General features: G+C 39.6%; 1 protein-coding gene and 1 long non-coding RNA gene across 2 annotated transcripts; both read left to right on the top strand.

Moving 5' to 3' along the window:
* The first annotated feature begins 1,932 nt into the window (after positions 1-1,932).
* On the top strand, positions 1,933-5,872 carry LOC122075796. The gene is made up of 2 exons (XR_006139352.1): positions 1,933-2,196; positions 2,341-5,872. It is a non-coding gene; the product is annotated as an uncharacterized LOC122075796 (long non-coding RNA).
* Positions 5,873-7,721: 1,849 nt separating this feature from the next.
* Positions 7,722-8,984, top strand: LOC122075815. The gene has a single exon (XM_042640986.1). It carries the CDS (start codon positions 7,805-7,807, stop codon positions 8,723-8,725), a length of 921 nt encoding a protein of 306 aa, XP_042496920.1. The 5' UTR covers positions 7,722-7,804; the 3' UTR covers positions 8,726-8,984.
* The last annotated feature ends 6,167 nt before the right edge of the window (positions 8,985-15,151 follow it).

Raw genomic sequence — 15,151 nt, 5'->3', positions numbered from 1 at the left:
ACAAAGATGTTACATAGAAGACATAGCACGAAAGAATTAACACCCAAATACACACGAAGATGGTTAAACCATAATAATGGTTGAGCAATGACTGATCCACTACTACTTGGTTCCGCACATTTGGACTATAAGGTGGTTGACGAATAGCCGAGATGACCCGTGTGTTCCTATTAACACTTTCATTCGAATGACTTGCTCTTGTGTCTATAGTGTCTATGCAGTCCCTCAACGCTGGGTCCAACCAAATGAAAGAACCCGGATGTTTTTCACCTAATGGACATCTGTAAAATCGTCGTCCAGGATTCTTCATCGTTCGAGAAGTCCGGATGACCATCACCCCTTCACCACAGCTACACATTCGCTGTTGTGCATCAATTTCTTTGTAAAATGCAATACCCCTAAGAGAAGCTTACATAAAAAGGGCTCTAACAGTGACAAAAAAAATATAATTGACATGGATATTTGATGGACAATATACTCTACAGAGTATGTAGGAGTCCGAGTATGTAATGCTTAAATTAACATGCTATAAGAGAAGATGCCAAAAGGAAACTAGTAAAAAAAAATTCAAGGCATAAAGCAAACATCAATGTATGGTTTATAGAATATCCTTTATATGTCATATGTCACCGATAAGTGGTTCATAAATACTTCAAAAAAATTTCAATTTCAGAGATAGCGAATCGAGCAAGGAACAGAGACAGAGAGACAACAAGCAAATAAAAATATTGAAATTGAAATTTTATTGAACAAAAGACCTAATATTTCAGCATTCAAAACCACAGAGCAACTTTGTTCAAACTACAATGTAAAAGAGAGAGAGAAGGCTTTGCAGAGACATTAATATTTACATGAAAGAAAGGGATGTTCATTCTTCGAACCGTATTTCATACCTTTGCAAAGAACGCTTCGTAACACAAGGAGAGAGCGAGTCGAGCAAGAAACAGAGAGAGAGAGTGAGGAGTCAAGCGATGAAGAGTCGACAGAGAGGAAGAGTCGACAAAGGGGAGAGAGTTGAGAGCGAGAGCGAGATTGAAAGAGTCGAGAGAGAGAGGGAGGGAGAGTCGACAGAGATGGTTAGGGTTTGTACCAAATCGTAACAAGAGAGAGAGTCGTGAGAGAGAAAGAGAGAGTCGAAAGAGGAGAGATTTGTGAAACTTTCACATTTTATTTCAAATTTATGAACCAAACCGGTTTGTTTTGATACGGTTTGGTTCAAATACGGTTCTTCACTGATTCGGTTCAAATTGGTTTTATAAGTTGAATAACATCTGGACCGTTCATTTGGTATGTGACACGTGTCAATCACTGAAATGGGTATTTCACAGAATTGCACCGACAGGGAATTGCAGAGGATTTTTGTCCAAAGAAGTTGGGGAAAGCATGGTTTTGGGAGTCATTATAAGATCGATCAAATTGGCTCAAATCATATCATTATCATAAGAGGCCAATATGGCGTCGATCCAATGGTACAAACCAAGGGTTTGTGACTTCAAGAATTTGAAGGTCAATAAACTAGGAGTGTAAGGGTGTGGGAGATTCCATACCACCTTATTGTCACGGAGACTTTTTTCTTATAAGATGATATATAATTGGCAAAGATTTTATGAGCTGCTAGGGCAGGGTATGCTATATGTATCCATCTATATCTTTATCATATAAAATGACCCCACCACCCTTCAATGTGCGATAATGTTTTATTACACCTCATTGGTGTGCTCCCATATGCCACTTGCTCAGAAAACCCTCTCCCATTGAATGGGCCTTGGATTGCAATTTAGTGTATCGTTAAACTCTGAGATATCAGTTGGGTCTCAGGAAAATGGGATTTGAATGGGCCCTGGGTTGCAATTTATAGGCTTATTAACTAATTATGGACAAGTTGGGACCATAGCCCATTGGGTTAATACATTGTTTGTACATAATCTTTAAAATTGCCTTCGTTCCTCTTCCTCTCCATCAAATTTCTTCCGTGCCAAGCCGATCGGCTACGAAGACTGCGATGACCGCTCCAATTTTCTGCGATCCTTTTCCCGAAACGAAACCCTTCAATGAAAGCCAAGTGCTTCAAACGGAGCTATGAGCCGCTGTTATTTTGACGGGTTTGGTTTTGGGGCAACGATCTCTACTGTTTTCGCCGCTATCAATCTGTATCGATTGCTGCAGCTTCTGAAGAAGAATGGATGGATGGAATAGGTAAAGTTGTTGCAGAGTAGAGTTCTATTTTCTAAATTCTATTTTGTGTTGCTTCTATCTTCGTTTTGTTTCCTTCCACTATAATAATTGTTGTTTCTTCCCTTCCCTGTTCTTGTTACTTGTTGACCTCAAACGGAATTACAGGGTTCTTACTTCACACTCAATGATAGCAACGATGGACATTCTTGTGCGGACAATATGATATTCATCACCAAGGTTATATCATAGCTTTTTTACAGTGATTTTCTGCAATTTCCAGGATTTTGTCTCTAAGAATATGTATTTGAAATGATTTATTGGATTGAACTTTGTGGATTAGGATCGTCTACCCTAATTTTTTTCGCCAGAGCTTTCGAATGTTGTGCCTAGTTGAGTAGAGTGTTTCATTAAATGGCCGTGTTGTTAAATTGGTTTAGTCTCTTGATTACATCAGATGTATGTGAAGTTTCTACGAGTTTTTATGTACATATTAAATCTACAACTAGTTTTTAAGCAATGAGTTTGCAAAGCCTGATTACATAACCTAGATTCATGGTATTTGAAGTATGTTACTGAATTTTCTTGTTTTTGGTGGCCAACAAGATACGGAAACATGTTACCATCTGTAGCTGGAATCACCAGAACTTCAGATATGTAGCTTTTATCCTAAAAACCTCTGCTTGAATTCCTCCACTAGGGATTTCCCCTTGAATTGTCCTGAGCTGGATGCACCCATTAAATCCCTTATGGAGATCTCCTTATAGTCTTACTTCTGGGTTGCATCAACTAACATCATTACTTGCTGTTTTTTCTCATCATTATCTTTGCAACCTACCATAAAATTGCATGAATTCTATGAAATACATCATCCTCATGCGAAGGACAAAGCAAGTGCTTGATGTGTTGTTCAAAAGTTATTTGGGTTTCATCACCATGTGGAGTGACTCCTTTGTGGCCATGTGCAAGTAAGTATATAAGAAGCTTTCTGTCAAAATCATCCTCTGAATGCTGAAGCACCATAATTCCTCCTGTCAGTCTGTCACCCATGTGAGAACTGATTGATCTATTTCACTAGAATAACCCTAACACTTCCCAATGCATTGTTAGAATTGCAATTCCTTTGCTGTTCAACTCCTAATTGGATTACAGATCAGCTTAGTCCAACCGTTTTGACTGCCATCTTGAGTTTGAACTCAAGAAAATTGAGAATGCCACTACTTTAAGAGTTCTTTTAGCACTAGAAAGAGATATAAGATAAAGTTTACCTAAAACAGATCACTGGTTTGCCCATCAAACTGTAGGATAATAGACCATCCCTGACACCATAACAATAAATTTCCATTACCAAAAATCACTCTACATTTGTTTGGGGATACAGCCCTATTTATAAAGACCAAGTTGACTAACTTTAGAATTCTTAAACCTCATAAATAAATAACCCTCTGATTTATATAAACAGACTGTCTTTGGAAAACTTAATCAAGAAGTAAATTTAAATAAATGACCCAGCTTGGCCCCACCAATGAAGAACTCTGATATATATATATATATATATATATTGTCACTCCCCTACACTGACACTTGGACTTTATATTTGAGCCCATTACAATAGAAACCTATAATATAAAAAAGCCTACTTAATACAAGACCCAAACCAAGACTTGTATAAGCTTAACAAAACAATTTTCAGAAAGATTTCCATTGTAATTTTCCATGAAAAGAAAATACATTTACAAGGAAACCATGATCATCTCTTCAAAATTGTCTTATTGATCAGATTAAGGTTTTTGGTAGGAGAACCTATAAAGAGCCCTACAGTAACATGAGGTTTCTGGTATGTTATGAAGGATGACAATTATCAATTCTAACAGGATCTCTCTCTTCACTGGATTTGTAACATGAAAAGACACACATGATCCTCAATTGGCAGATTGACTTTTTTTTTTTTTTGGGGGGGGGGGGGGGAAGGGGGGCATAGCAAAATAATTAACCAGGCCATCACATCGCAGGCAATTGCTTTCTATTGTACTTTTCATGCTGCATTATGCGCCCATACCAAAAACTCCCATTTCCTAGTGTTATGTTTCTCTATTTTGGTTTAGTGTTAAGTCTTTTTCTCGTAGTGGTAAGCTCAACGGATGTGTCAGGTTGTCAACCAGTACTCCAAAACCTTAGTCAAACCTCGCTAAAGATGTTTGCTTTGCCTTACTGGAATTTTCTAAATATCATCTTTCTCAAAATGAAAAATGAAGAATTTGGTCACTAATATGACTTTCCCTAACTTCATTTCCTTCAAGATTAGCTTATCAAAGAAGCGGTGCTCTTTATTATTCATTCTCTTGAATTGTATTAGATATTGCTTCCTTTAATTATTCCCTTGTATATTTTTTAAAGTTTTCTGTGGTTTTTGGTGGGGCTAACAAAGGTATCTGTTTTCTTAAAGTTCTCTCTCTATGTGTATATTATATATCTATCTTTTCTTTGACAACTGTAAGTACTCTTCTTTCCATTTCAGGAACAAAAGAATCTTATAGGACAAGTTATATGTAAATCTATCTTTGACAACTGAAAGTACTCTTCTTTCCATTGTAGGAACAAAAAGAATCTTATAGGACAAGTTATATGTAAATCTATCTTTGACAGCTGAAAGTACTCTTCTTTCCATTGTAGGAACAAAAAGAATCTTATAGAACAAGTTACATGCAAAGCCCGAGGTTGCATGGCTTTCTTCATGTTCCAAGGAAATATTTATTAAGATCTTTCCACTTTTTCAACCTCACACAAATGTTGAACGCCTTGACCCACTCTTACTCTCCTTAATCATATCCAATTTGGAGAGGTTTCAGCCGTTGCATGTGTATTAGAAGCTAGTGAAATTCAGTTCTACCATCTCAGCTCCAGCAGCTGGTTCGTTAAAGACAGACATATTGCAATCAATTACAGTACTTTTCTGTTGTAATAATCCTCATTACAATAAGATTCCCTAGTTAGACCCTTTCCTGTAACATGTCTGACTCTTACAATCATGTTCCTGATTTTCACTCTCCCCAGTTAGATCATCACAATAGCGAGATCAGCTATTGAAAGACCATTAAAACTCTTAAGCCTTTCTTTCATCAAAGGTCCCTGGCATGTACTTCTACATTTATTTTCCATGGCAATACGAGATCCACCATTGTAGGCCACGAAACTATATTCCTTGTGTTATCCTTGATCCCATCCCTTACTGTACAGGATTGTAAATATCCTTTCCCATGCTAATCAAAAGGTTCAGATATCCATGGTTAGGGGATTCTCTATTCACCATGGGAGAAAAGAAACTGGGCTGAGCTGCAAAATTTTAGCTATATATATATGTAGTGATCGCATTGTTTGCTTCGAATGATATAGGTATAATTGGAGTTTAAGCCATCCCCGAGTGTGATCGGACGAAGATGGAGTTGCACATGCCACCGACTAATTAAGGAGGCAAGCCTGTTTTGTATGCTTCTATTATGTATTCCCTTCATTTGAATTCCTTCCCCTTCTCGTTGTTGATGTAACAATGGCTGCCCCTGTCTTGTTATTTCCGGGCAGTTCAATAAATTTCATCCCCGTGTGCATGTACTGTCAAATCATATTGTTTGCTTTGAATGATCTCTTTCAAGTTTCATTATCGGCAAATAATAACAATTTTATGTTATTTTTCTTTGAGAAATGAGGACTGTATGAACATTTTCTTACCCATTTTGGTAAGATTCCATGGACTTGACCATGAGATTGGATTTAGAAGTAAGGACCCATTTGACAATAGGGAATTGAAGTTAATGATGAGATTCATTGTACCATCAGTCCATTCAAATCATCAAATCACTCAGACTGAAGTTGGGTGAAGGAAAACTTTTATTTTCAAGGTTGATTTTTAAATTTTTCAATGCTAGATTCCATGGACCTGGATCCACTTCAGTGCATATTAGACAGTTGGTAGCACTCAAGCATGCATCCTCAACCACCAAATGTGCACTGGAGAGATTTGTTTCTTGATTTCACTATCGCTAAATTAACTTCCTCCATATTAGTATATATCACTTGATTTCGGGAAGCCTAGCTCTGAATACCAATTTTCTTGGTATCCTTATCTTCATCTTCTCCAAGCCAATTGAACCCATGTTTGTAACAAAGCTTTCAAATAGATCCTTATTTGAATTCCTCAATAAATATCCTACCATCATTTAAATTTATAATGGATTTAATCTTCTATACTGTTTCTTCTTCTTCTCATTAGCAGTTAAATGTCAAAACATTAATTTCGTTGCCTAACTAATGAATGTGCTAACGCTTATGCATCAATCAATTTGTATTGATTTTGCCTAACTTCCGAAACCCATTGTTGTTGGGTAGTTCAAATGTAGAATCGATGAAAAAACAGTAAATGGAGAAATTAATGCAAGAAATAATAAGTGCTTTACTTTTAACTGGCCAACTGTCAGGGTTTTAGGTAGGGTATTAGATGGGCTGTATTGATCGTATCATATCAGTATTAGATGAGACCAATTAAGTATCAGTTTCGGAACAATGATAATCATTAAAAAGGAAAAAAAAAAAACACTTGTTTTCAGTGAATAAATAAGGGTAAAATTGACCAATCCAATCGATTTAAGTCTACCAATACCAATCACTATGCTTTTCCAGTTTTGGATTTTTTAGTGTGACACATGTTTCATGGTTTGGGGAATATGAATCTGATTGGTCAGGTTGGCCGTCCATTCATATTGATACCAATAGAGGTTAACATCGCGATTCCTGGCCAATCCTATGTCGTTCTTTTTTGATAAATATGGCCAATCTTACATCGATGGATTGGTTCAAACAAAAGGTCAACAAAGGAAAAAAATCAATCTTTTTAAAAAATCCGATACGACCCAATCTGGAATTCTGAATCGAATCCGATACCGATTACTAAATCGCCTCCTATGATTTGGGAAAAGATGAGGGGTGTTTTGGTACAATGGTACTTCCGTAAAGAAAAAGGAGAAACTCCAGTCTCTTTCTAGTCTCGGATACATTAACCTCAGTTTCTTCTCCATCATCAGATGACGTCAATGATCTTGTCCAAGATTCTTGTCTCCATCCAACCGTCCACGTGGTTCTATTAATCCCCCTAATACTACTAATGGAAACCCGGTAAGTTTGCCTCTTTTCAATCCATTCACTACTCTCCCACGTGTCCCCCTTCCAGAACCTCCCCCATTACTACTAAAAAAGCTTTAAGGAAAAAAAAAAAAACTCTCTACGGCGCCCGAGACGACCCTACGTGTCCCTTCTTTTGTTGCCAGATACCTGCCATTTTGCCATCTCCCACTGGAGGACCAGTGGGACCCATCTCAACCTCCTTATTCGCTAATCGGTGCCAATCACGTGGGTCCCATCTTGCATTACGACACGTCTCACTTTCAACCAATCCCTTTGCTGCGCTTTACGCCCCTACTCTCACACGTGTTACCCTCTCACACGTGTCTTCTGCACAGTTGCTATAAGTATCGGCCATGTCCAGTTCTCCATTTAGTGCGTCCCAAGGAAGGGGGGAGGTACTGAGGTAGGGGGAAGCGACTCAGCTAGAGAGAGAGAGAGAGAGGGAGAGAGAGAGGCCATGATGGATGGGAGGGGAGGCTGCTGCATCGCACAGTACGCAGGGGGTGCGTACGATACGTCGCAGGTGGACCGGATAATGCTGAGATTTCGGCCGATCGCGCCCAAACCGGTGGTCGGCGGGGGTAATTCCGGAAGCCCTATTCCGGAGAAAAACGATAGTGTGTACAAGACAGGGAGAGCGAAGAGGAGGTACGTGAGAGATAACAACAAAAGATGTAATCGGAAGAGAAGGGTATATTCGGAAGAGAAAAAAGATGGTTCTTCGGAGGACACGAGTCATACTACCACCGTTGTAACGCTGCTACCTCTTCTACCTGAGATGCCGGACCGGAAGGAGACACCAGTAAGGAACTACTCACCACCGTCTGATCTCGATCTAAAGGCAGTAGCAACATCATCATCCACATCTAGACCGGTCCAACAAGCACCGATCTGGCTAAACTTCAACAGTCCAGCAAAGGGGTCTGATTTTGGTGATGTGGTAGACCGGATGGGGGTGATGCAACAGCCGGTGAGGTCGGTAGGGTCGTTTGTGACGGTGGAGAGGGTGACGGAAGGGTATGTGGATGGGGATCAGGGTTTGGGGTATACAAACGAGGAGAAAAGGAAGAATCTGGAGAGGGACACGTGTCCTGGGTTCATATCAGACGGTCTGAACAGGGTAGAGTGGACGAACAAGGCGTATAAGAGAATGATCGGAGGAGGAGAAGAGGGGGGAGGAGGAGTTGAGATGGTGTGGCTGGTGACGAAAGAGAGGTTGCCTCTGAGCTGCCCAGCATTTGCATGCCGGGTGAGGTTGCAGTATACGTGTCGGAAGGAGAGGCACTCGCTGACGGTGCCTTGTGATGTGTGGAGAATGGACGGTGGAGGATTTGCATGGAGGTTGGACGTGAAGGCTGCTCTCTGTTTGGGTCGGTGAACCACTGAACCGGCCATGATGAAGATGAAGATGAAAGGAAACCAAGCGAAGGACCCAAGAGAGAAACTGTGAATAGTTTTGGACTTCTGCGTTTATATGTTCTCTACAATAGTAATCCAAAGTGTTAACTTCTTAAGCTTTTATTATCGTTTTTTTTCTTTTTTTTTTGTGGGTTCATCATCTTCTTCTTCTTTTCCTTATTAAATAGCTTGTATTTTTTCTGCCATGGAAGGTTGTGGTCTAGCTTTGTGTCTCCTTATTTCCTGTGTTACTGAGAGAAATAGAGAGATCTTTAGAGTTTTGGGGAAAGAACTTGGTAGAGGGTTTGGTTGGTTTGTGGTGGGACTCGGGGAGGAGAGCAGTCGCTTTTGCGCTGGATTGGAGTACCTGTAGAGAGAGAGAGAGCGAGAGAGAGAGAGAGAGGAGGCATGCAAAGGGACAGATGGAGGTGTGGAGTTGGATGTGTTGTCATATTTGAGCCATTTGTTAGTTACTTTGCTTTCTTCTCTTTCCATGTTTGAGTCTGCGATTGCACCCTTCTCTCTCTCTCTCTCTCTCTCTCTCTCTCTCTCCTCTTAATGCTGTTGATGTCACTGGTATCTTCGGTTTCTTTCTTTCTTTCTCTCTCTTCTGCTAAGCTCCAGCCAAGCCGTTGCCACTGGTTTATTCGGTTTCTTTTGCTTCATTGGTTTTATCTCCCAACTTATGGTCGGTTTGCACGAGAAAAAAAGAGGTTTGATAATCCAAGTGCAGATGGCACGTGTCCTTCCCATGAAGCATCAAGTGTAAGAGATAGACATACATAGGGTATGTAGCTGCATGCTGTAGCCATGTGTGGATCTAGAGAGAGAGAGAGAGGAGAGGTATTGAACTAATTGTACTTTGAGACTTTTGAGTGATGGCCTGATGGGGGTCGTATATAAGAGCAAACCTTATTACACGTGGGTATTGGAAAGGCATTACGTGTCGGGCAGCAGGGAGCTCACCTTGGTCTATCTTCAACTCTTGAGGTTGAGCATTGAACCACGTGGCAAATTAAGCTGCAAGAGATAATATTTATATCAAACTCTTAATACGTACGTGAAGACCGAGTCGCCAACCAATGCGAAGGCTTTTTGAGCATATAAGTAAAGAGATTAAATTAGCAAAAAAAAAAATCTGGAGGCCTTCTCAATGGATGCGACTATGGTAGGGTGGACCATGGAGGGGAAGGACCACAGGGGAGAGGACAAAAGAAGGGTCACCTGAGAAATGATTCCTAGAAGGAACGGTGTTGTGCATACGTGGTGAATCCCAATTGGGTCATTTATTTTAATTATTTTGAAGTCCTAGTTTCTCTTCACACATTGTTGATCGAGAGAATCTCTTCACCGTCAAGATATGAACTCTTTTGATTAGCATGGGAATACATATTTTCGATTGGATTCTTTATTAAGGAGGGTGAGAATTAATGACACAAGCCTCCACTAACAATTGAAGGATTTTTTTTTTCTTAATAAGGGTTTCTCATTTATAGGAAGAATATCACACCAATGGCAATATAGAGAATGATATCAACATCTATACGAAAATTGAGTTTAAAAGAACGAAATCAGGATCTAGATTGACCATCCCAAAGGAAATGTGGGTAGGTCTAATTGGGCGAACAACGTTGGATTTTTCTATGGGATAACCAATCGAATTATTTGTTCCGATTTAAATAAACTGTAGGATTCTTTTCTCCATCATGCTGTCAATGTACTCCAAAGCTCCATTAGTCAAGATCAATTCCGATCGAAATCAATTAGATCAATGTTATCGATCAAAATTACCCACATTTTATTTTAACCCTAGAAATGCAGTATGGATTAATTCTGATCCGATCCCAAGCTTTAAAACCCTAGCTGGAGACCCGGGCACTAGGGCAAGTAAGCATTGGCTAACCGGTCACTCTCATTTTTCACAAATTTCTACAAATCTATGCATCTGTCTTCTTCCTTCATTTGACATCTGAAAGCATTTTAATTTGCTCATTGAGAACCAAAAAAGGACCACAAAGTGAAGATTTATATAGACCAATAGCATTTCTCCACCCACACCATTACCATCACCATCACCACCACCCTTCACAAATCAAAACCAAACTTTCCACACAAAATTATTTGGTACATGCTTTCCTTGCCATGTGTTCCCTTACCATAGGCAGTGAAATGAACATGAAACCTACTTTTTTTATTTTTATTTTTCTATTAAAAGTATGAATTGACTTGTCCTCTTGTGTAGTCTCTATCATGTTAAGCCTAGAGAAGTGTACAACTCGCCGCTACCTCCATTGGGGGAACAGAAGAGCTCCAAGGCCCAAGGGTGTCAATGGATCGGTCCGATTTGATTTTGATTTCTTATTGATTTTTCATATCAATTTCTTATCAATATGAAATTGAGTCTGATTCATAGATGAGATGAAACAAAATAAATGTTTGAATGCTTTTCACCCAGATTGAACCATCTAGAAGAGATTGAAGTTAGAAATGAAATCAAATTTATATTGAGTAACTAATTTGTATTGGATTTTTTTTTTCTTCAAGCTGATCAAATTGAACGGCATAAAAAAATCCGGTGAAAGCAAGGTAGGCAAGCTTGATAGTGATTTGTTAGGTTAATTATTGATAGGTGAAAATGGTTTATGGACCTCTAACCTGAGTCACCATCCCTGACAAAGCCATGAATCTACTTATAAGAAATTGAAATGAAGCTACCTATTAGCTAGCTTCCCCAGATTTTGAACTCACTTATACTTCAAACCAATCAACTTAAACCACCAACCCACTTAGATAGTAGTTATGCTCCTAAAATATTATGCCCTCGTATCTATATAGTCAAGGTTTAAAGTTATTTTCTATGATAATAATAATAATTAAAAAAAAAAGAAAAAGTAGAATGTCTTAGAAAATTAAAGGATGGGAGGGAAAGATATGGTCAAGGGTAACGATAGACCAACTCAGCAAAGATCAAGAAAGATAATCCACAAATTATTATCTATCTGCTTGGATCAAAGTTTCGAACAACCATCCTTGTAGTGATCACTGCTTCAATCCTAAGCTCACGACAATATTTTGATACATTCACTTACAAATAATCTTCTTTGGAGAAGTCGATATGTCAACATATGTTGGTTACTAAATTATCAAACATGTTCCAAGTCATTCATTACATATTTAATAATATATTGAATAAAAAATATATATAATAATTATTTATGAACACTCAAAACTATGATTGGATGTAATATATATATATATATATATATATTTATAGAACGTATAAGAGGTTATTTGTTTATAGGTATTGGTTAGGCCCGATGACCTTCGTTATTGTAAGATTTTTAAGAGAATGAAAAGGTCAACTAAGTCAACCAATTGATGAAATTACTTGTGAATTTTATAATCTTCATGTAATTGTATAGGTATACAATGTGTATTAGACTATTAATTATCTACTTTTTTTTTTTTTTGGTTTTTCATTTTTTCTTTTCATAATCTATTCCTTCTTGACATATCTGAAAGAGAATGCAAAATGTGAACTGTGGTGTTGTTTTATCTTGTTTTGTGACCTCATGGCTTCTTGCTTCTCTAGTAGTTTTGGAGCCAAGGATATGATCATAGGTCTATTTAGATATTTATTACATATAAGATCATAACCAGATCTTTACATAAAAATGATTTTGATAATGATAATGACGACGAGAATAAATCTTATCTAGCTTACCTAAACAATCCAAATTAGGCAATGGGGCAGTTATATTAAGGTGGTGGGGTGTACCTAGATCATTAATTGTCTTAATTATATATATATATATTTAATTACACCATAAGAAGGCAGGAAAAAATCACAAAAAATCCTATATGAATATGTCACAGGTATCACTTAATTGGCATTTGAAACTTCTAAGTTCTAATCCATCCAAAATTAACCAATTCTATATTTTACAGATCTCTCACGTGAGGTTGTCCAAGGAAAAGCTGAATTTTGGCCAATAAAACATTACACATCCACAGCAATTATAGACCTTAAAAGAAATTGAAGGAACCAAAAAGAAGAGGGGGGAAGAACAAAGAAGTTGTTCCAATTACTTCAAGAATATGTCTTCATTTGGTCTAACTAAAATTAGATAAATGCTAATGGCCTGGTAACATTGTTGGAAAATCAGGTTTTTTGACCTAACTCGTCCGATAAAAAACCTAGCGAGTCGATCTGGTTAAACCCAGTCAGACCAAGTCTTGTTTTTTCTATTCTCTCTCTCTCTCTCTCTCTCTCTCTCTCTCTCTCTCTCTCTATATATATATATATATATATATATATTTAAATGCAATAAATATATAAATAAATCATAACAATACAGAAAAATATGAAAAACGCAGAGAAAGAAAATTACATATCAATAATTCGAGGGTTGCAGGCAAGAGTCTTTCTCTTAGTTAGAACGTTAGGTTAGGGTTAAGGATTAGAAAATATAAATTATATCTTCCAATCCAACTTCCAATAAAATAAGAATTTTGGATTTAGGAATACGGGAAATTTCTTGGGTCCCAAGCTCCTTTTGGTAAAAGGAAAGAAGTAGGAGAAGTTACTATGTTAGGAGTCTTGGGATTTGGGATTGTAAAGAGATTTTATTTGATTTTTTTTAAGTGTCTTTTGATATAATGACCAGATTCGGTGGGTTTTTCAAGACTCGGAAAAAAAATCGAGTCAATGTAGAATCGTCTTTGATGAGGCAAAATATGTCCCCTTCCTCAGTACGACTGAAGTGTGTATGCAAACCTGAACAGGACTGACCCACTACCTCGGCCCTCCATCAGGTTGTGCTGCCACCTCGGCCCTCCATCAGGCCGTTCTACCACCTCGGCCCTCCATCAGGCCATGCTGCCACATCGGCCCTTCATCAGGTCGTACTTCCACCTCAGCCCTCCATCAAGCCGTGCTGCCACCTCGGCCCTCCATCAGGCCGTGCTGCCACCTCGACCCTCCATCCTATCGTGCTACCACCTCTGCCCTCCATCAGGCCGTGCTACCAGTCACCTCGGCTCGACACATTCAAGTTATGCACCCAGAAATGTGCATACATCCACTCCTACATTCAAGGGACATGATCCCTGATCATGGGGGCAGGACTCTATCCACTACAAGCCATCAGAGGCGTCCACTCCTCTCACGACTTGCACCTCCGAGATCAATAGAGAATATTCCCAGAATATACCCTGGAACTCAGAATATTCTCAGAATCATAGTGTCACTCCCCTCAAGGACTCTACGCCTAAACTGAACTCTCCACAAATGCCCCTCTTGCTCTCTCCATCAGCAGCCTATAAATACCAAGGTAAGCCTCAATCATGGGGGATCGATCACTCACTTTTTTTACTTGAAAAGCTCTCTTGAACATCTGATGTGGAAAGATCTGACTTAGGAATCGGAGAGTTCTCTATCGGGTCAGCCCGGTTCTCCCCTGTCATCTCTTCTGTGCAGGTCGACTGGAGTACCAGGAACTGCAAGGAAGATCATCCGGTCAATTTTTACCGCATCAGATTGGCACCGTCCATGGGAACAGTTATAAAACGTCACCTTGGATCAATGCAATTAAGGAGTGAGAAGGTTGTTTCTTCTACGACAACACGAGAAAGATCCACCCGCGAGTTACCATTCAGCACCAATGGCAGAGCAGGAGAATGTCCCAGCAGAGACCCCTCCAGAAGGACCCCAGTAAACCAGGCCTGATGCACAAGTTGCCTAGGGAGAGGGGGATCAGCGCGAGCAGAACCCTCAGCTATCTCGCCATGTCCCATCATCCCGGTTAACTCACCTAAACATGGAAGAGCAGATGCAGAGCCTGCAGCTACAGGTGTTAGCGACAAGAGCACTAGTGCGGGACTTCATACGTCAGCTCAGCTCGGCACTTCCAATGCCATAGACTAGTTTAGCTCAGCCGCCTAGGCCTATTCCTGGCATACAACTCAATGACGAATCTCCTAACAACAGTGTCACCCCTCAATCAAAATCAAGGAGGGGGTCGGCTAGAACGTCACGCACTGTTCACTCGATACCACCCCTCTCTCCTACCAAGGGGTGCAGGTAAGGTCCCGTTCTTGCCCAAAACGGAAGAGCTCATCGTTTTATGCGTCACCAGAGTTCAGAGACACATGATACCTATAGATCCCCACCCCGGGTAGGAAGACGCCAGCTATCACCTCAAAGACTCACTAGAGGCACGTGTCTGCACAGAGAAGAACGGTAAGATCAACCCTATGGGGGTCATACCTCGCCCATCAGGCCGACCAGTGGCACACCACAGCAAGGCCAGGATCGGCCTTGTAATACCCCGCTTCTTAAACCCGGTCTGATTTCGCGGTTGAACCGGTTTAACCATGCAGGAACCGAGCCAGAGGAAATTAGAGC

Source organism: Macadamia integrifolia, chromosome 4 (genome assembly GCF_013358625.1).
Source record: "Macadamia integrifolia cultivar HAES 741 chromosome 4, SCU_Mint_v3, whole genome shotgun sequence".
Classification (NCBI taxonomy): domain Eukaryota; kingdom Viridiplantae; phylum Streptophyta; class Magnoliopsida; order Proteales; family Proteaceae; genus Macadamia; species Macadamia integrifolia.
The sequence above is the reverse complement of the archived record's forward strand: the minus strand, read 5'-3'. Positions and strand labels throughout refer to the sequence as shown.

What these genes read in the sequence shown, in the direction of transcription:
- LOC122075815 (XM_042640986.1), top strand. Translation starts at nt 7,805, where the DNA reads ATGATGGATGGGAGGGGAGGCTGCTGCATCGCACAGTACGCAGGGGGT.